General features: G+C 37.4%; 2 protein-coding genes across 2 annotated transcripts in view; both read left to right on the top strand.

Moving 5' to 3' along the window:
* The window catches only part of LOC106869610 (dual specificity protein phosphatase 19), a 20,624-nt gene extending 9,631 nt beyond the window's left edge, over positions 1–10,993 (top strand). Inside the window, exon 3 of the mRNA XM_014915421.2 lies at positions 4,753–10,993. Within this exon, the coding sequence (XP_014770907.1) occupies positions 4,753–5,147 (395 nt within the window). The 3' untranslated portion in view covers positions 5,148–10,993. The remainder of the gene's footprint in view (positions 1–4,752) is intronic.
* A 1,327-nt stretch (positions 10,994–12,320) lies between these two features.
* LOC106869539 (RNA-binding protein 45) overlaps positions 12,321–22,823 on the top strand; it is a 39,541-nt gene continuing 29,038 nt past the window's right edge. Inside the window, exon 1 of the mRNA XM_052970939.1 lies at positions 12,321–13,124. Within this exon, the coding sequence (XP_052826899.1) occupies positions 12,974–13,124 (151 nt within the window). The 5' untranslated portion in view covers positions 12,321–12,973. The remainder of the gene's footprint in view (positions 13,125–22,823) is intronic.

Consider the following 22,823-nt stretch of genomic DNA (forward strand, 5'->3'; position numbering starts at 1 on the left):
TCTACTGTCTGTTTTTCAGCCATTGTTATTACGATGAATAATTTTACGGTAAAGTAAGCATGTATCCTATCGGCGACGCCAATAAACTCTGTTATGTTTCCCTCGGACTGACTCGCAGAGATAACATAACGAGTTATACAATTTAATTATTACATACAAAGAACGCACTCACCCAATGTTCGTTATGAATAAACGAAAGTCATGTCCGCCATATATATATCAATGACATTTTACTACGACAGTCCCACAAGACAACAACAATGAAACAATGAACTCAGACGAACCACATGACACACGGAACGTCAGACAAATTACATATCTAACAGTCCATATAACAACATCTTTCATCTATAAAGTTTGTAAGGAGCTAGAGACTGAAGATGGAAACATACCTCTAGTATCAAAGCCTAAAAAGCATTCTAAACACTCTTAAATCATCAGAACACCTGAATTTATCCAGCAAATTCAAGAGACAATTTATTACAATCCCAGAAAGTCCATGAGGTCAATTGCAAAAGTGTCAGAAGGAACAGTCAGAAATGTTGTCCACAAAGACATCAGATATATGTGTTATATGATGAGGAAAGGTCAATTTGTGAGAAAAAGCAAAAGAAAATCACTACATCAGATCTAAAAGGCTCTTAAACAAACTGAAAAATCCAGCAGAAGATTTGATTTGGTTTTTCTCAAAGGAGAAAAACTTCGACTAAGATCAAAAAGTTAACCGAAGAGATGACAGATGGTTATGTGCAAACCCCTCTGAAGTTCCAAGTGTTATTTATGCATACACAATTTTCTGCAACTATCATGGTTTTAGGGGTTGTCAACAACAAAGGACATGTGATGCCTCCTTAGTTCTTTCCACAAGGCCTTAGAGTTAACTCTGTTGCCTACATTGAGATCCTGGAAATAATTGTTAAGCCCTGGATCGACAGTACATGCAATGGAAGGCCATATGTGTTTCAGTAAGACTCTGCATTATCATACATGGCTCTAGTAACACAGGAATGGATGGTTGAAAAATTTTCATGATTACATAACCCCTAACAGTTGGCCTAATCCCCCAGATCTCAATCCATTGGACTATTACATGTGGAGCGTTGTTGAGAGAGAAGTGAATGAACACGCCCATAACACCAAAGATTCTTTGAAACCTGCCATAGTCAGAGTAATATCCAAAATGAACCAGGACCACTTGATTCAAGCATGTACATGATTTAGATCTCATATGGAAGCAGTTGTTGAAGCTGAAGGTGGCTTTATTGAATAACATCATAGAAAAGGTTTATTTTTATCCTCATAGCATTTTTTGATAAATAAAGTTATTATATATCTGCTTTTTATAAACATAAATCTGTCTTCAAATATCTTACGCACCCTATATATATATCCAGTGTGCGATGGGTAAATTACCGCCATTTTATATTTTTGATTTCATGCATGCGCATTGTTTGTTTTTCCCTTTTGTCAACTACACAGTACAGTCGGGCACTATCTGTGAGAAAAACAGCACCATGAAGCAATTCACTCTGCCAGAAATTTGGAAACAACATGCTGTACTGTTTGGCATTTGCACCTGAAGCTCCAATACAAACATTTCAGAGTGTTTAGGTGTCAATCTGAGGACAGTGCAGAGGATTCGGACAGAGTTAGATGAGTCTAATGGTGATTATGAAAGTTTGGTAGCCCGGAAAACTCACTCTGATCATTCTGATGAGAAAAGAACTCCTGAATTTGTTGGTGAGATCCAGGCCATGATTGACAACGATCCCTCCTAGTCAATCAGGTCTATCACCAGACACATGGGAGTGTCTGAGTGTCTTATCAGGCAGGTAGTGCATGAAGACATTCAGTATTCCTCACACAAGTTGTGAAAGGGCCAATTTTTATCCCAAGCCATAAAAGACAAGAGGAAAGACCATGCTATGAAACTTTCGAACAAACTCAAGCATCCCCTCTAACTAAACATGCTTTGGTTTTTCTCAGACAAGAAAAATTTCTGCCAGGATCAGATGGTGAATGCAAAGAACAACCTTTGCCTTGTCAAGTAAAGGAGAGGCATCTTTGCCTCCACTGATTGAGTTGCAAAGTGTTGAGTAAAGTTATTTCATTGCAGACCTCCTTTGAGTCTTTTTATTATCACTGGGTCAGAGATAGTCGCCAGATGGTAGCATTGATTTCAAGGCCTTCCCAGATAAGTGACTGATCATTCAAAGACACTTATAGATTGCAAATTTATTCTGTCCAGTTACCTATCGGCATAGTGATCATTGGCAAACTCCAGAAGTGACACTTCCATCTCCCCTTAGGATAATAATGATAATTGTTATATCCTTATGGACAAACGAATACACTGCAACAGTGTAATCTATATATATAAAGATGAGAGTGTGTGTCTGTCTGTGTGAATCCTAAAACTTGAGAACTACACAACGGTTTTCATTCAGATTTTACACATGCCTTACTTCGTGTCATAAACCTATAAAATTTTTTAACTGCAAAAATAATTGCTAGGGTCTCCTTTTCAATTTAACGAGATCTGTTCTCTGTGACAATTAGTGAGTGCGAAACATGAACCACTGGTTTTAGACTTCTGTCTTAATATCTAAGAAGTAGAACTGCACCTAATCCATATTTGGAAGCATTAGACGCTACAATGATGTCCATTTCAGGATCGTCATGTGCTAACAAGATAAGAATTAAAAAAAATTTTTCTAAAGTGTTCTGGCATTTAACCGACCAATTTCACTTTACTTCCTTTTTTTAATAAGTCTTAACTTGTGCATATTTGGAATGTAGTTTCTGTAGTGGTTTGCCAGTACAGGAAATGCTTGTAAAGTTGGAATATTTATTGGCGGAGGCATATTCCTTATTGCCTCTGCCCTCAATGGGTCAGGGCGTTTACCACTTTTATCAATTATTTGCCCTAAGTACTTAATTTGGAGTAGAAAGAATTTGCATTTTTCTTCACTCAAATTGAACCCGAAAACTTGAATCTTCTTAAACACAGCTTTTATGTGTTCCACATGCCGTTCACGAGAATTACTCTTGATCAAAATATCGTCCAAGTACGGGATTGCAAATTCACAATCAGATAACATAGAATCCATGATTTTCTGGAATATTGCTGGTGCCACTTTTAATCCAAGATAATTGCTGTGTGTATTTATTGTCAAATACTTTGACCATTTTTCATTTTCTTTTATCTGTAAATAGGCTTGAGACAGATCTCAAAATATAAAGTATTTTTGTATGTTGCTTGATGTTGCTTTGAAAAAATACCTGTAATCTTTTCCAATACTGTATAATGTAAGTAATGGGTGGAAAATCTGCATTCATTTAATGCAAAAGAATGTTGCAATGGAGTATGACCGTTATCTGTTTTGATCCCGTTTTCAAACTACCACCATCCTCACCATCACTCTCCTTCTTTATGATTTTCACTTCCGGTGTCTTTTATTCCACTTTGCCAGAGAGGGAGAAAGAAAGATAAAACAATTAAAAACTGAAGGAGAAAGAAAAACAGTTTGATGTCACAAAAACATACCACTGCTATCATTACCATTGTTCTTCTTTTCTCTCTGCATATCTTCATATATATCTTTCATTCTCTATTTTTCTCATTGTTCCACCATTAGAGAGAAACAGAGAGAAATTGACACTGCTATTCCATTACAACTTTTTATCTTTCTATGTTATGTCTTCTTTCTTGACAGAGGGTTGGATATGTTTGAGTGAGATTTGGCAGCTATTTCTTCAAAATAACTGTTATGCAAAACTTCTCAAGTTGGCAGATAATTTTGTATATGGTTTTGTGAACATTCATTTTGTAGCTTCTGAATGCAAGGGAGGCATATACACACATAATTTACACACACCAGTTTAGTGTTATTCTGTTATTCAAAGTAGCAAGAGAATGACTTGACCAACATGAAAATAATACACACACACACACACACACACACACACACAAATACATACAGATGTATGTAGATACATACATACATGCAGGCATATATGTACTCATGTACGTAAAAACTAGTTGAAGTCAGTTAATTGCCAAACATATGCAACATTCGCAAAATTTAAATTGAGGAAAGAAGCCCTTGAAACCACTTAAAACAAAAATAATATTGAGTTTTCTTGATTAAACTCAAGACCAAATTTTACAGTGGTTGGGATGCAGTCATCGAAACTGACTGTCAGTACAATACTGGGTACATATAAGAAAACACAACTGCTATGTGGTCACTCAGCCTGCTAGAAATAGCAACCAAATCTCTCACAAATCACATTCTACAAGGGTGTGCTGAAAAGTTCCTGGCTTTGGGTAAAAGAAAATACAGGAGGATCAGTTAATTATGATTTTATCCAACATAATCCCTTCTTAGATTTACACATTTATTGTAGTGGTCCTTCAGTTTTTCTAAGCTCTGTAGAAGAACTCGGAAGGTTGGGCCTCCAGCTAGGCCTTTCACAATGCCCTTAAAACCAGGAACTTTTCAGCACCCCATTATATGATCTTGAAAGAAGGAAGGACATATTGATCAAACATTGTTCTTGCAATAATGTTTCGAATCAGTCCAAAAATGCTTCAATGGTCATTCATTTTAGTGATGAAGTTTTCAGGAGGATTTTCAAAGCATTTTCATTTTCAGGACTCCATGGGGTGGGAGGATAAACAACATCATTGAAAGAATCACTATGTAACCTTGTTTTAATTCTTTTTTTTTTTTGTCTTTTTCTGCACAGGCTCCCAAGATGTTGCCCAGAGTCTGGAAACGCTTAATAAACATAACGTGACACACATCCTGAATGTCGCAACTGGAGTTGAAAACCTCTATCCAGAGAAATTCACATACAAATCCATCAAGGTCTATGACCTGCCAGACACCAAAATCGTTGACATCTTTGATGAAGCTTTTGCCTTTATAGAAGAGGGACGTAGCTCCGGTTGTGTACTGGTGCACTGCAATGCAGGCATATCTCGTGCTGCTTCTATTGTTATCGGTTACCTGATGAAGACTGAGGGCATGAGTTTCTCTGACAGTTTCTGGTATGTGAAAGGAAAACGACCGGTTGTTCACCCAAACTTCGGTTTTGTTGACCAACTACGTGACTATGAAATATTCTTACGGCAAAACTAAACCTTGGTTTCAAAATATCAACATTATCAACAACAACAAAATCCTCATTGCATATTTTACCTGTTAGAACAAGGACTTAGAAGCTGCTGTTTTCATGATACATCATAATCTTAGTTATCTTTCAGTCTGATCATCATTTCTAACTTCAAATCCCACCAGCATCAGCTTTGACTTTTTCCCCTCCAGCAATCAAATTACTATACTAGTAATATACAGGAGTCATTTGATTCTACATACTTCCTTTTTATATAAACAAGCTTTCTTTAGGCCGAAAACATAGAACAGACTAACACTGTATACTAATACTGTCTTTTGTTAAGAAGGCAGTGAGCTGGCAGAATTGTTAGTTTGCTGGACAAAACGCTGAGTGGCAATACATCTATCTTTATATTCTGAGTTCAAATTCTACCGAGGCTGCCTTTTCCTCTTATCCTTTTTTGGGGTCAGTAAAATAGGTAGTAGTTGAGCACTGAGTTTGATGTAGTTGCTGGCCTTGTGCCATACTTTGAAACTAGTATTGCCTGTTGATAACTATTTTGAGTTCTGGCCACCATCCCACTACAATTCATGTATTTGTGGATGTCCTTACCTGACATGACTCTTTTTGCTGGGGTAAGGTGGGTAGAACTGAACTCTACAGTTCTTAACATGGGGTAGGATAAAATGGAGGTGAGGAGATAGTTTAGTTGAGACATAAAATAATTTACTTTGAAATCTAAAAATAAATTGAATTCCTGATTTAAAATTATGTAAAACCTGTATCTGGAATTATTCATAGATCTTATTAATCAAATAATTAGATAACAGCAGCAAGCTGACAGAATCGTTAGCGATCATTAGCTTTTCTTCCTGCTCTCTATGTTCTGAGTTCAAATTTCACTCTGGTCAACTTTGCCTGTCATTCTTTCTGGGTCAATATAATTGACTAACTCTCTCTCTCTACCAAATTCCAAGGCCTTGTGCTTATAGTACAAAGAATTAATCAGATATTTACATGTCTTGACTGTATTTAATTGTTAGAGAACCCTTTCTCGTAGACATTGTGTTAGAGGTTGTTGTTGTTGTTGTTGTTGTTGTTGTTTTAGCCATGGATCAACTCTGATGTAGCAGAATTGGCTGGTGATCTATAAAAAAAATATATATATTCCAGCCACAATCTACCCTTTTAGGCCTATATCTAAGATTTTTTAAGATGGTAGGGTGTGATTTTAGGCAGAGTCAGCTTCTATTTCTTGCAGCTTGAGCAACCACGTAGAATCTTTTCTGATTGAATTGCTTAATTTGCAGTTGAAGTGTGAAGTGTTTGTTGGGTTGCATTCTTCAGATTTAACCCTTAACCTTCTTAATACAAACCCACCCAAAACTGCCCTTTGTTCTATGATGAAATTCCTTGTTTTAAACTGATCTAAACATAAACCAACATCAAAATTCCATGATAATTTATATTCCAAACACCTGTTTAATTAGCATCAAAGTTGTTTTACTAAATTCTTCTATATTTTCAAAATAAATTAATTGAAACAAAGGCAATGTCTTCAACAGAAATATGGTAATGAAAGGGTTAGCTATATCTGACCCAAATAATCTACCTGCTTTGTGTTCAAACCAGACAGATCTGGCCTCTCATATCTACCCTGCAATGCCATTCTAAAAATAAACAATCACATCATTGAAATCTTAAAGCTACAAGATAATATATGATTAATTCAAAACAATGTGAATAACTAAGCATTACATTTGATAGAATTACCCGAATGCTAAAGGATTAAGGGATAAGAATAATGGAGGAACCACTAATGTTGAGATCCCCCAACTCCGTGATGCCAACTACCTAATGGTATGGTATGTGTAGGTGTCTGGACACCACTGAACACTTTGGAGCAGGTCAGCTTGAGGGTGTTCATCCTTCAACAGACTACAGCCCAATGATAGCTTAGCTGACCAAAACTTCAAAGTTACTGTCAATAGTGTTCTTGTTTAAGAATAATTAATAAATAAATAAATATATATATATGTGTGTGTATGTAGGCATGGTTGTGTGGTAAGAAGCTTGCTTTCCGACAACATGGTTCTGGGTTCAGTCCCAATGTGTTGCACCTTGGGCAAGTGTCTTCTACTATAGCCTCAGGCCGATCAAAGCCTTGTGAGTGTATTTGGTAGACGGAAACTGAAAGAAACCCGTCGTATATATATGTGTGTCTTTGTGTCTGAGCTTGTACCCCAACTATTACTTGAACAAGACAACCAGTGTTTGTGTGTTTATGTCCCCTGTAACTTAGTGATCCATCAAAAGAGAGCAATAGAATAAGAACTAGGCTTAAAAGGAATAAGTCCTGGGGTCGATTTCTTCAACTAAAACTCTTTAAGATGGTGTGCTAGCATGGCCACAGTCAAATGACTGAAACAAGTAAAAGAATTGAAGAACACACACACACACACAGATTGATAGATAGAATAGCACAAATGAAATGAGGGGAATAAGAGATGGACAGTTGGACAATGTGAGAGATTACAATCGGGAGACAAAAATTGAAAAAGGCAGTGGGCAAAGTATAAGCACACAGAAATTAACATCAGAAATTATGCACAATGAATAATCCACTGGAAAAAGAAAAAGTAGATTAGCATTTCAACAGGTAAATCCATAATCAAAGAAAGAAACAATACCTGTTTGAAGCACACATGTACCTTTTGACATGATGTGTGTGTGTGTGTGTGTATATGAATGTATGTATATCATTTAATGAAAACAAGAGATATACGTGAACTATTTCAAGTTTCATGTTCAGATAGTGCTTACCATACAATCCATCAATTGACAATGGCTACTCCTTGTGTATTATATATATATATATATAACCAGCCTATTTAAGAGTACCCTTCAATAATTGGACAATAAACTATGCTTGCGAAGACCTGTTGAGGTAAGTGAAGTCGCTGTCGTGGCCGATGACAGTACTGCCTGATTGGCACCCATGCCAGTGGAATGTTAAAAGCACCATTTAAGCGTGATTGTTGCTTGCCAGGGCTGCTGACTGGCTCCTGTGCCAGTGGCACGTAAAAAAAGCACCATTCGAGCATGGTTGTTGCCAGTACTGCTGGACTGGCTCCTGTGCAGGTGGCATGTAAAAAGCACCGATGCCAGTACCGCCCAACTGGCCCTCGTGCCAGTGGCACATAAAAGCACCTACTACACTCTCAGAGTGCTTGGCATTAGGAAGGGCAACCAGCTGTAGAAACTTTGACAGATCAGATTGGAGACTGGTGCAGCCTTCTGGCTTGCCAGCCCTCAGTCAAACTGTGCAACCCATGCCAGCATGGAAAGCCGACGTTAAACAATGATGATGATGAAAATATATATATATATGTGTGTGTGTGTCTGTTTTCTTTTGTCATATTTAAAGTGAATCTAATCACCCTAACACTTAAAATTTCATGAAGGGCTAACGAGACATTTATTGATGTTTTGTTTTTAATTATGCAGTTGGAAGAAGGAGATGAAAGGATAGTTTTGCCCATCACCTTTACAATTCTTGGGTACAAGGGAGTGAGAGTTTATGTGGTTGCCCAATCTGCTGGAAAAAGCAGCTAAATTTTCTTTCAACCTTAAAAAGGAGAACACACATCAGATAATGTAGTCAACATCAAAACTAAGACAGGGTGGTCATGGCTTGAATACTTTGGTGCTAAACAACTACAGCAACAACAATCCTTCCCAGATTGATGTGGTTGATGTTCAGTTTGAATTTTTGTAAGTTGTCCATAGAAAAGATGAAGGAGCTCCATGGTGGTTGGGTTGGGTTAGGGTGGGGTGGGTTGATACAATTTTGTAGAAGAAAGGTTGGACATTGCATTCAGTGCAAGGCTTGTCAGAACAAGATAGGAATATGGCAGGAAAAGATGTAGGTGTATAAAGTAGATTTGCTAGGACAGGGGCTAGTACATAGCTTGTTACTTTAGATCAGTGGTTTTCAACCATCTTTTGTCTATGCCCCCCCCCCCTTGATTCCCATTTTGCTCTACTGGACCTCCATAGCTATTCATCATCATCATCACAACATGGGGTCCTAAAAAAATCCTACTGTAATTTTATAATTAAAAATCATTTGGAATTGTATTTAAGAAATATATTGTATGAATATAAGCAATTTATTGCACAGAAATTTTAATAACAAAATCTTTTATGGACACCCCCCCCCCCACCGTTTAGGGCCATATGAACCCCCAGTTGAGAACCACTGCTTTAAAGACTCAAGAATTGTAGTTGAGGGGAAGAGACAAAGAGGGGATACAGCTTGTTGATTGAAGATTTATGATGCCACATAGCGTTTTACTTCAGGAGAGTAGGATGAGTTATAATGGAGTTAGAAGAGATAGTAGTAGAACTATGGAATTGTTGTATTTTAATATTTATCAATCAGTCAGAGAAGACACAGCTTCTTTGAATATTTTAAGCCCCCAGGACTAAATGAGATCAATGCTTATATAGCATTGGATGGGGATTGCAAAGATATCATGTTATCGTCAACGCTACTAACATTTGTAGCTCAAGTCTAAGTTACCCCATCAAAAAGGTTCCTATGAACAGCATTTTTAATATAGAACAATTCCAAATGGAAATCTCTCTATCAATCTTTTCCAAAAGATTGCTTATCAACTAAAAAATATTTGTATAGTCTCTTGGTTATGGATACCATCAGTGTACGGAAGAATAAAGAGAAGTACTGGTTGGTATCATTTTCATGCATGTATGTACATGTGGTGAAAAAAAATAGGGAGATATAACCGAACCTTGATGTACACCAGAGCTGACAGAATGGCGGTTGAAGAAAGCTCTGCCAACACAAGTTGTAATAAATAGTTTTGCTGAAAACTTGCTCTTAGAAATTAGTTAGATGAAGCTTATATTAGTCAGCAACTTTGCTAGGATGTTCTTTTGTGAGACATGGTCAAAAGTTTGCACCAAAATTCTCAGTGGCAAAAGACTATAGAAGATCTGATTCTTTGGTAAATTTGATTTTATAGGAACTATAAGACTTATCTCTGGCCTTTAAATACTGTGTTCAGCTGTCACCTTTTAGCTGTCTCAGATAACCCATGTTCATCTCTAGTTACCACAGATGGATAGCTATTATCAAACACCATCCAAATTTTAATGAGATAACTGGTTGTATTAACCCTTAATAAGAATGAGGGGGGGGGTGTTTTTTTACGATAGCTTAGTTAAAAAGGGTAGTGACCATTGTCCTTATGGAGTTCCCATGGTTTGAGGAGGGATTGCAAAGATATCATGTTATCATCAATGCTACTAACATTTGTAGCTCATGTCGAAGTTACCCCATCAAAAAGGTTTCTATGAACAGCATTTTCACTATAGAACAATTCCAAATGGAAATCTCTCAACCAATCTTTCCCAAAATACTCTCTTCCTTGCCAAGTTCTCTCCAAGACTTTCAAATCTCAAGTCATTCTGCCATGTAACTGAAATTGCAACATTAGACTCATACTGGGGGGCAACCACAACAGTAAAACACTGACAGCAGGGTTTACTTGTGTTTTCTATATTTCTGTTTAAAATATATCCTGGCGGGGCCCAAAATGTGGATTTTGAAGATTAAACTATCTAAAAACTAACATAAATGGTTCCAAGAATATCCTTTTTTCCTTCCTGTACACATAGCTTCCAGCTTAATTCACATGTCTATTACTTCAACAAAGCTAACTTCAGATATTTTTGCTCCAGGTGTTTGGTATATGTGATGCAGATTTGGTGGCTTTCATCATGTCAGCTTGGATTTCTATGCTTTAGTTATATAAAAATAAAACTGGCTTTATTTTCTACTGTATTTTGTTTTCTTTTTCTTTTTAATTCATTGGACTAGTTTGTAGTATGTCATATCTACTGAATAATTTGGTTTCGGGTTTTGGGTTTTAAAAAATTTTTGTGACATGTTTTGTGCCATAGTTGCAAGTGTGGCTGTGTGGTAAGAAGCTTGCTTCCCAACCACATGGTTCCAGGTTCAGTCCCACTGTGTGGCACCTTGGGCAACTGCCTTTTACTTTAGCCTCAAGTCAACCAAAGCCTTTTGAGCGGATTTACAGGTGGTAGGCAAACTGAAAGAAGCGTATTCAGACCAGAAGGCTATGTGTTTGTCAGTCACCAGTATAACAATGAAAAAATGTGATGTTAAATGAATGAGAAATGTAATTTTTAGTTTTAGTTCTTTATCTGTTTACAAGGAACACCACTGTCCCAAGAAAAGAAAGCAAAGTGATATTGATGAGTACTGTTCATAGCAGTAAAATGTGCGTTCAGGAAGAAGCAAAAATATCTCTGTGGAAATGGTGTGTTAGTATTGACAGTTCTTTTTATGACACATTTTGACAGTCAATCTGCGGAGACCAGAATTTGCTGTCTGTCATGCTTCACTGCCAACATCAGTAAATCCTTGACATACAATCTGTTAAACCATTTGTCTTTTGTCTTCAGATCTAGTCCTTTTATTGAATTCTAGAACAAATCTGACAGAATGGATCTGTGATGACATCATCATCATTTAACATCCACTTTTTCATGTTTGCATGGATTGAATAGAATTTGGTGTGGCAGATTTTATCCAGTCAGACACCCTTCCTACAGTCAAACCTCACCTATTTCCAAGTTAGGTGATAATTCCACAAGACCAATTATTTTTTTAATGGAGGATTGGAAACAAAGGACATTGCTTGCAAAAAAGTGACACCTGTTTACAACCATCACTTGATCTCAAAGCGAGGAGACAATTAATGCAGATACACAAACACACATATACATACACATAAGATGGGCTTCTTTTAGTTTCTGTCAACCAAATCTACTCATAAGGCTTTGGATACCTTGGGGTTATAGAAGACATTTGCCTAAGATGCCACACAGTGAGACTGAACCAGAAATCAATGTGGTTGGAGGCAAACTTCTCAACCACAAGCCATGCCTGCTTGAAATTCACCCCCCATCATCTATCTCTTCACTAGGAAGTAATATAATAGCAATAAGTTTCTGAACACCGGTGAAGGAAAAGATTGCCTTTGTTTATTAGAATTATGTCTGAAAAATTTAGAATCAGGGAAAAGTCATTTGAAAATTTCAGAAAAATTAATATTTAATGGATTTTCAATAGAACATATTATCTAATTACTTTATGCATAGTTTTAAATGTGTTTCCTCGCAAAATTTTGACATTTCCCCTGACTAAATTTCCATTTACTTGAATGTACTTATTACTTTGGACCTCAACGCCTAATGGAACCGTAGAGCTCCGTCGTGATATATGGCGTGTCTAGGGCAGTTTTCTTTTTTAACTTGTGGGAGCTCATGTCTCTTCACAGTTAATTTCTCTCAGAAAGAAAGGGAAGAAGAGACAGACAGGACGAAACAAGAGTAGAATGGATTTATTTATTGACTTGGGAAGAATGAATGGTAAAGTTGCCTCGCTAGGATTTGAACTTAGAACGTAAACAAGGTAATCTATCAGACGCTATAACGATAGCGAATTCGTTACTTTTACCACCAACACAATAGAGGGAAAATATCAACGACATTGTAATTCAAACAAATCTCGCAGAATAACAGTAATTAACGAGATTCTCGTCTGTTGTACGAGATTTGTGTCAGTCGCTCTTGACTTCATTACAGACGAAAGAAGCTTCATTGATCAACGCACTTTTACATTAACTGTCCTATATTTGTCTATCTAATACATTATTATACACGCACACACTGCTGTATATATTATACACCCATATTTATATATAACTACCCTATTACATTATACACAAAGCAGCAGATGGCTAACCACCGCTACCCACCAAACAGCCGCCTCTTTATAATCGCCGGTAAAGGAATCTCTAAAGATGAATATCACAAATGTTTTAGTAAATTCGGTTCCATTCAGGATATTTGGATCGTTAAAGACCGGCAAACGAACGAGGAAAAAGGTGCGTTGATGTCTTATAATCTCTCTTCTATATTTAAATTTCATATTTTCATCATGATTGTTGTATATATTATTATTATTCATTACACTTTAAGCTATTTGATCATAAAACTCATATGTTTTTATAGTTAATTTCTTTCTAACAACCCTTTCTTTAAATTATTATGATTCTCAATTAAATTATTATGACTCTCTAAAGGCGGTGCTCCAGCATTGCCGCAGTCAAATGACTGAAAAAAGTAAAAGAGTAATTCCAGTTAACTATTCTTGTCTATAAAGGATTTCGCTATAATCATTTCTAATCAGCTTTTTAATTCTCTGCATGAAATGTGACTAACACTTGATCGGTTATTATTGTAAATAAGACGAATCAAGATGTCACTGTTGCGTGGATGGCACGAAACACCTCAACATAAAAACACCAGTGAACTACTGAGATCGATTTTAACCGCCTGTGTATTATTATTTCCCAAAATATCCGGTTTGTGTCGTACATTTATGACATAAATAACATAATATTTCTATCTTTTTGGTTATAGTTATATCATTTTACGCATTTGGTTCAAATTCTTCCAGGGTCGATAAAATAAAACCCCAGTGGTTGTTTAGCCTCGTGTTATCTCATCTCTGAATGAGCAGACTATGATCAAAGGTGTGTTCCATCCCCGTGACCATCCTGTCTTTTTTGGCGATATCTCGTGTTATATTGTCCAGTTTGCATAATTTCTTTTTAACGCATATATCGAAAACTCTCTCGAGCGACCACGTACAGGCTCTTGCGTCCCAGTGATGTACTGAGGTGGTAGGGTTGCAATAAATACTATAAACTTGACCAATGTTAAAATAAAACATGGGATATTCCAGAGTTTAAGATCGGAAACGAAATTTTCTAAATGGAAAATAAGTTGATTGATTCCTTTACGCATGAAAAAAAATATCCATTAAAAAAAAAATAGTTACAAAGAAACAAAACCTGGTTGGAGGATTGCAGCCCTGAACTGTAATTATATCAAGCAAAGACGGGATGGGCATGGCTGAAAGTCTTTTAGCCGTTTAGGAAACCAAGACAGCATAAAGTCTGATGTTTAAAACGTTCAAACGTTACGAAATAGCTACTGAAAAATAATTTAAAATATTAAATTCTATGAGTTAATATAGGGAGTCGATCTTTATATTAAACATTCTATCGATATATTTGTAGCCTAAACCCTTAAATTTTCAGAACTTAAAACTCCCAAGGTATCCTATCTTACTGCCTGTGATCTTTAGAGTCAACGAAGTAGCCTCTATGCGGACTCTTGACCTGCTAGAAACATCAACCAAATCTCATTCAAATCACAGCCTAGCGTCTTTAAAAACAAGTTGGATAATATGGTCCTAGGTTTCTTACAGATAAGGAAAAAAAAACAGGATGGCCACGCTTGGAATCTCGTTGATTAAAGAGGGCTACACCGTTCAGGATTGAGCCCGGACCGAACTATTATCTGATTTTTGTTTTACACACACACGTCTTAGGTGAGTCATAACGTCAATAATAATAATAACACTGGTTCGATTCCACTTCTTTATTGTTAATCAATTGGTTACATTCTCATCCTGCTATCAGCACATCAAACAAACAATCGAGTAGTTAGATGGTTGGGCATCTAACCAATTGACTAACAATAAAGAAGTGGAATCGAACCAGTGTTATTATTATTGGCGTTATGACTCACCCAACACACAACAAAATTTGTTTCAGCTCACGGATTTACTTCAAGAATCCTTCAAACCAAATACATAATCAAAGTACACTCACACACACACACACACACACACACACACATATATATATATATATATATATATATATAGATAGATAGATAGCTCTGCCTATATGTATATATGTCATCATATATATATATATATATAGATAGATAGATATTTATATATTTATATATATTTATATATATATATATATATATATATATATATATGACTCTGTGGTAAGAAGCTTGCTTCCCAACCATATTGTTCTGGATTCTGTCCTTCTGTGTGGCACCTTGGGCAGTGTCTTCTACTACAGCCTCAGGCCGACCAAAGCCTTGTGAGAGTTAGCCGTTGTAATAACCGTCTAAGGGATAAGAATATCCGTTCTTACTACCGATATCAATTAAAAATGTTAACCCTGGGCATGGGTATACAGGCACACCCTAGTACCCCTATAAAAAGAGATAACTCACAAATTATTTCTTTCGATTATTTGCTAGTTTACTCTTTTACCCATTGACTTCAAGCTTCACACTACAAAATATTATGATTCTAATATATGGAGCCTTTTGGCTTCTTCTCGAGGCCCTGTTCTTTCCTCTTCCCTGATTTTATTTTATGTATTTGTATTCACTCTGATGAAGATCCATATACCAGATCGAATGTTCTATAAAGATGGCACCTTGGGCAAGTGTCTTCTGCTATAGCCTCAGACCGACCAAAACCTTGTGAGTGGATTTGGTAGATGGAAACTTAAAGAAGTATATGTGTGTGTGTATGTATATATATATATATATATATTGGGTTGGTGCATAATTATTGTGGCTTTTTCAACAAATTTTATTCAACAAAAATAATAACAACATGCAACAAAAACATCTTTAAATGATTATTCTGGAGCATATTCACCATCTACTTCAATTATTGCTTCCCTTCTGCTTAGCAGACGGTCAGACTATCATTTAAAGATGTTTTTGTTGAATAAAATTTGTTGAAAAAAGCTGCAAAATAATTATGCAACAACCCAATATATATGTATATGTTTGTGTGTCCGTGTTTGTCCCCCCCCCCCACTGTCGCTTGACAACTGATGTTGGTGTGTTTACATCCCCGTAACTTAGCAGTTTGGTAAAAGAGATCTGATAGAATAAGTATTAGGCTTATAAAGAATAAGCCCTGGGGTCAATTTGTTCGACTAAAGGCAGTGCTCCAGCATGGCCACAGACAAATGACTGAGATTGATAAAAGAATATGTAGCATCCATTGAGTGGGGGAAAGTCTTTGACAGAGCAGGAAGCTCTGTGGTCTGGTGATTGCTAAGAATACTATGCAGAGACTTAGGAGAGCTGGACAAGTTGTGTGCAGATATGCTGTCAGCAGGGTGAGTGAGAATTCAGTGTGTAGGAGGATATTTATCAAGGCTCAGCTTTCAGTCCCTTCCTGTTTATTGTAGTTCTAGTCCATAACCAGAGAAGTTTGGGACCAGCTGTTAACCCACTTTTCATATTGGGAACAGTTAAAGAATTAGTGGAAAATTTTATTTGTGGACTTAGAGCCTAGGTCTACAAATAACTGGCTTTTACTGTGACAACTTGTCCAACCTATGCCAGTATCAAAAACAGATAAAATGATGATGGTGGCGATGGAAGTGTTTTATTTTTATTCAACAAAAATTAAGACTGTAAAAAATGGTTAGGAACTACTGCTCTACAGCATTCTTTCTACTTCTAACTTCCCAGTTGTGGAACTGGAAGTGTAATTAGTATATTCATTTGGTGTAGGGAAACTGGTACCAACAAAGTTCATCATCATCATCATCATCATCATCGTTTAACATCTGCTTTCCATGCTGGCATGGGTTGGATGATTTGACTGAGGACTGGCAAGCCATAAGGTTGCATCAGGCTCCAGTCCGATATGGCAAAGTTTCTACAGCTGGATGTCCTTCCTAATGCCAACCACTCCGAGAGTGTAGTGTGTGCTTTTTACGTGTCACTGGCACGAGAGCCAATCAGGTGGCACTGGCAATGACCACGCTTGAATGGTGCTTTTTACGTGCCACTGGCACAGGTGCCAATCAAGCGGTACTGTCATTGGCCACAACAACAACTTCACTTGCATCAACAGGTGTTCACAAGTGCAATTTATTGCCCAGTGATTGAAGGGTACTCTTAAATGGGCTGGTTATGCTGCACTGGCATAGGCCATGGTTACGGTCTAAATTAGATACAACACAAATTTGAACTTAGTAACCATATTGTCAGTGGTCCAACATCTGAACCTGACAGCCATTTGCAAAGTGGTGGTGATGATGATGATAATATTTTATAACTCTGGTTACGAGGGGGATGCTGAAAAGTTCCTGGTTTTAATGGTATTGCGAAAGACCTGGTTGGAAACCCAACCTTCTAAGTTCTTTTACAAAGCTTAGAAAACTTGAAGGACTGCTGCAATGAGTGTGTGAGTCTGAGAGGAGAATATGTTGGATAGAATCATAATTAACTAATTCTCCAATATTTTCTTTTACCCCAAACCAGGAAATTTTCAGCGGCTCCTCGTACATGGTCACACATTATTTTAGCAGCTTCTTTTTGCCAGCATGGAAGGCAGACGTTAAATGATGGTGATTGTGGTGTAGTTAATTAAACTAACTTCAAAACTTTCCTGAATATATCATGTTATTGTTGTAAATGTCATTCATCTCCAGAACCCCTGAACTGGAGCCTCACCACTGGATCCTGCTTAATATCATATCCAAGATGTACATGTATATACATACATAAGACATTTACCCAAGGTGCCACTCTGTGGAACTGAACCCAAGACCACATGGTTGGGAGGCAAGCTCCTTAACTACACAACCATGCTTGCACCTATCATAATAATGTTTTATAAAGCTATGACATTTAATACGAATCAGTTAAGCCATTTGGTTTTCATAAGAATATGTATAGGATGTGAATTCTAATGTAAATAAACATATTTATTTTACAATCAGTTTTTTTAATCTGAAAGAAAAACAAACATTTGGGTGTTAACTCCTATGAGAAAAACAGACAACGACCACCACCACCATCACTATCAACCATGTAGCCATGTGCAATTCAACTGTATTTACAAAAATCTACCATACATATCTGGTATTTTTCTATATGCCACTCCCATAATGCCCTTGCCTGTTGTTTGTCTTTTGTATAGCAAAAACATAAGCAAAGCAAAATAACCAAGTTTCTATCTACAGCAACAATTTTAAACTTTTCAACCATTCAGCATCTCAAATACACTGTAAGCACACCCGTGTACCCTCATTGCGTACCCTATATGTCACCACTACAATCATTGCAGGCCACAATCATATACCCTCTCTAAAATATGCTATAAACCCCACTAATATACTGTCCCTGTAGCACACTGTAATCTAGACTTTATTGCAGCGAGCTGGCAGAAACGTTAGCACGCCTGGCAAAATGCTTAGCGGTATTTCGTCTGCTGCTACGTTCTGAGTTCAAATTCCGCCGAGGTCGACTTTGCCTTTCATCCTTTCGGGGTCGATTAAATGAGTAGCAGTTATGCACTGGGGTTGATATCGACTTAATCCCTTTGTCTGTCCTTGTTTGTCCCCTCTGTGTTTAGCCCCTTGTGGGTAGTAAAGAAATAACACTGTAATCTAGACTAATATACCTTCAGTGTGGAATTCTGTGTGAAGGCGCATAGCTCAGTGGTTAGAGCGTTGAGCTTACAATCACTAGGTTGTGAGTTCGAATCCCAGACCGGGCTGCGTGTTGTGTTCTTGAGCAAGACACTTTATTTCACGTTGCTCCAGTTCACTCAGCTGTAGAAATGAGTTGCGACCATCACTGGTGCCAAGCTGTATCAGCCCCTTTGCCTTTCCCTTAGATAACACTAGTGGCGTGGAGAAGGGAGACCGGTATGCATGGGCCACTGCTGGTCTTCCATAAATAACCTTGCCCAGACTTGTGCCTCAGAGGGTAACTTTCTAGCTGCAATCCCATGGTCAGTCATGACCGAAGGGGGTCTTGGTATTCTGTAAACTGCACTAATGTACCTTCTATAAATGTATACAGTGTAGATGTAGGTATGGCTGTGGAGTAAGAAGTTTGCTACCCAACCACATGGCTCCAGGTTCAGCCTCACTGCAAGGCATTTTGTGTGTGTCTTAAATTCTGTCTGACCCATGCAGACATAAAAAAGCAGATGTTAAAACGTCGATGATACACTATAAGCCACATTAATTTATGCTCTTTGTTGTACTCGGTAGATTTATTTAAAGTATGTTCTCTGTAAAATAGATGGATCTTTATTGGTTTCAATAACGAGTATCCATGTAGTTCAGTCAGCTGAACTCTGTGCTCAATGAATTCTAGTATAAGTGGTTGAGTATTCCACAGGTGACATCATCATCATCATCATCATCGTTTAACATCTGGCATGGGTTGGTTGGTTTGACAGGATCCAGTGAGATGCAGGGCTGCAGCAGGCTCCACTGCCAGCTTTGGCATGGTTTCTTCTGTTTGACATCCTTCCTAATTCCAACCACTTTACAGAATGTCTTGAGTGCTTTCTTTTTTTGTGCCACCCACACTAGTAAGGTCACCAAGTAACTTGCAAGAACAAGGAAAGGAAAAGACCCCATCAACTAAGTGGGGTGGAGGAAGTATTTGAGAGAGGAAAGAGTGGTGGCTTTGTACCAGGTGTTGACAGGGATGAAACAAAATTGAAACGTTAGCACGCCAGGTGAAATGGGTAGTGGTACTTCATCTGTCTTTACGTTCTGAGTTCAAATTCTGCCAAGGTTAACTTTGCTTCTCATCCTTTCAGGGTTGATAAATTAAGTACCAGTTGTGTACTGAGGTTGATCTTATTGACTGGCCCCTCACTTCCCCCACAATTTCGGGCCTTGTGCCTAGAATATAAAAGACCGTGATTCGTTTTCAAATTCTGCTGAGGTCAACTTTGCTTTTCATCCTTTCAGGGTTGGTAAATTAAGTACCAGTTGCATACTGGGTTAATCTAATCAACTGGTCCCCTCCCCAAAATTTTCGGGCCTTGTGCCTAGAGTAGAAAAGAATATTGAAATTATTTTATATTTAGTTGAATTCACCTGTAATTAGAGTTCCTTTGAAACAAAAATTATGCAATAGATTTATTTAAACTATTCCAAAAATCACATGAATATGTTGATAAATAAAAAAAGTTAGAGTTGTTTTATGAAAGCAGCCGAAATTTATGATTATGTAAGAATTTAATTGAAACACATAAGAAATATAACAACAGAATGGTTAAAGTATGATAGAGGGACAAGCAGAGGTGTCTTGCTTTCATGAAGATACCTGGCTGTTCTGCATTATATAAAGGTGGGTGGGAGTAACCGGGAAGAAGGTAAAATGGCACTGATGGGGGTGCCAGAGCAAACCCTCGAGGAGCAAAAAAAGGATGCTGATGGTGGATCAAGAGGGGGTGGAAGGTTATAAGAGTGTGAGGGGAGAATAACAGATGGTTAGAGACGGGGGTCAAAGATGAGTGTAGTGAGGGATGAGTAAGGGAGGGTGGAGGTGTGTGGCTTGATGAGAAAGATCAATATGGAGCAGGGAATGTAATTACTCAGAATCATTGTGATGTAGTGTGCGACCTTCAAATTACTGGTACAATCCTTTTCAGGGGCTTCTACACAGTTTCCATCAATCTAATTTCACTCAAGGCATGGGTCAACCCAACACTGTGGTATATGACACTTACCCAAGATGCTATGCAATAGGATCAAACCCTGGCCAATTTATGATCCTCTACTGAGATTCTCTCTCTCTCTTTCTCCCCCCCCCCTCTCTCTTCTCTATTTATTCATTATCATCATCATATACTTTCAATGCTATTTGTTATTAGAATTGCTTCAAGCTGTTTATGACAGATTTCCTTATTTCTCCACATGTCATCTTGCTATCTCTCTCTTTCTCTCTATCCCTCTCTCTCTCTCTCTCTCTCTCTCTCAAGAAACTTCATGTCATGTTCCCCATCCATTGCCCTTATGGTATTAGGTTTTCATTATTGCTATTCTGACAGAAACGGTAGAGCATGCAATGAAATGCCTTGTGGAGTTCAATTACATCCCACAACGCATTGACTTAAATTTCCATTGAATTTGATTTTTGTTCTTTTAATCTTCCAAGGTCAACCATAAGCCTTTAATCCTGTCTCCTTCTAAAATTTCTGACCTTTTACTGAAATTTGAAACCAATATTATTGAAATCATTATCGTCATCATTAATGTTTCAGACAGAGTGCTTAGTAGCATTTCTTCCAGCTATTTACGTTGTGAGTTCAAATATTGCTGAGGTTAACTTTGCCTGCCATCCTTTTGGAATCGATCAAATAAGTACCACTTGAGTACCAATGTCGATGTAATAGACTAGTCCCCTACACCAAAATTTCAGGTCTTGTGCCTATAGTAGAAAGCATCAGCATCATCATCATCATCATCATCACTATCATTATTATGAAGTCATTGAAGGTGTCAAGCTGGCAGAATCGTTAGCACACCGGGCGAAATGCTTAGAGGTATTTTGTCTGTCTTTACATTCTGAGTTCAAATTCCGCCGAGGTCAACTTTGCTTTTCATCCTTTCGGAGTTGATAAAATAAGTATCAGTTGAGTACTGGCTTCGATGTAATCGACTAGTCCCCTCCCCACAAAATTTCAGGCCTTGTGCCTGTAGCAGAAAGGATTTTCATGAAGTCATTGAGCTGGTGAAAATCATTAGTAAATTGAACAGAACGCTAAGCAAGATTTCTTCCAGTTCTTTACATTCTGAGTTCAAATACCTCCAAGGCTGACTTTGTGTTTCATCCTTTTAGGGTCGATAAAATAAAGTATCAGGGACACTGTCACTGATTCAACCCCAGCTCCTTAAAATTACTGACTTTGTGCCAAAATTTGAAACCATTGATAAGACGGTGAGCTAAATTGTTAGCATGCCAGACAAGATGCTTTGTGGCATTTCATCCGTCTTCACGTTCTTAGTTCAAATACCGCCAAGGTCAGCTTTGCCTTTCATTCTTCTGGGGGTGATAAAATAAGTACCAGCTCAATATGGAGGTTCATGTAATCGACTAGCCTCCTCCCCATAAAATTTCAGGCCTTGTGCCTATAATAGAAATTATTATTATTATTATTATTATTATTATTATTATTATTATTATTATTATTATTGCCATCAAAGTGACACTGGGGTAAAATATACGAAGCCCAGTATACCCATCATGACTATCTGTCTGATAAGTGTACACCAGGCACATGCATCACAACCATATGTGCGTGACATAGTGATCTCATATCAAGATAAACAGCACATGACCTTGCAAGGTGGGGCCCTGTTAGAATTTTCTTCAGGTCAAGTAGCCCATCTTGCTCAAAAGGTTCCTGAATAAGGGTTGTTTAAGGATGGTGAACAAAACACCCATGTTTCCAGAGGTGAATTATCTAAACCCCAAAGAATTCCTCTCAACACATGGCTATGATGCTTCCCCACTACTTCTGCTCATGATCAGAGATGCACATATCGTCAGCCACCAAGGGACATGCTCTACCGGTTAAGGTCAAACAAGTGACAAGCAAATCTGTGGTACTGAGCAGAATATTTGCTGTAGCCCATCTTTTTATACCAAGACAAAACAATGTACATGATAACACTTCCAATCAATTAAGATCAGAAGCCATAAGAGCCACAAAGCCTGGTATTGCATCAGAACATTTATTATTGTTGTTATTATTATTATTATTATTATTATTATTATTATTATTATTATTATTATTAAAACTTTGTTGTTGTTGTTTCAGAATTGGTAGAGCGTGGGATGGAATGCTTTCTAGTATTTAGTTACACCCTGTGCAACCCTTTAAGTTTAGTTCCTGTCGAGTTCAACTTGACTTTTTCTAC

This window comes from Octopus bimaculoides, chromosome 9 (assembly GCF_001194135.2).
Source record: "Octopus bimaculoides isolate UCB-OBI-ISO-001 chromosome 9, ASM119413v2, whole genome shotgun sequence".
Classification (NCBI taxonomy): Eukaryota; Metazoa; Mollusca; class Cephalopoda; order Octopoda; family Octopodidae; genus Octopus; species Octopus bimaculoides.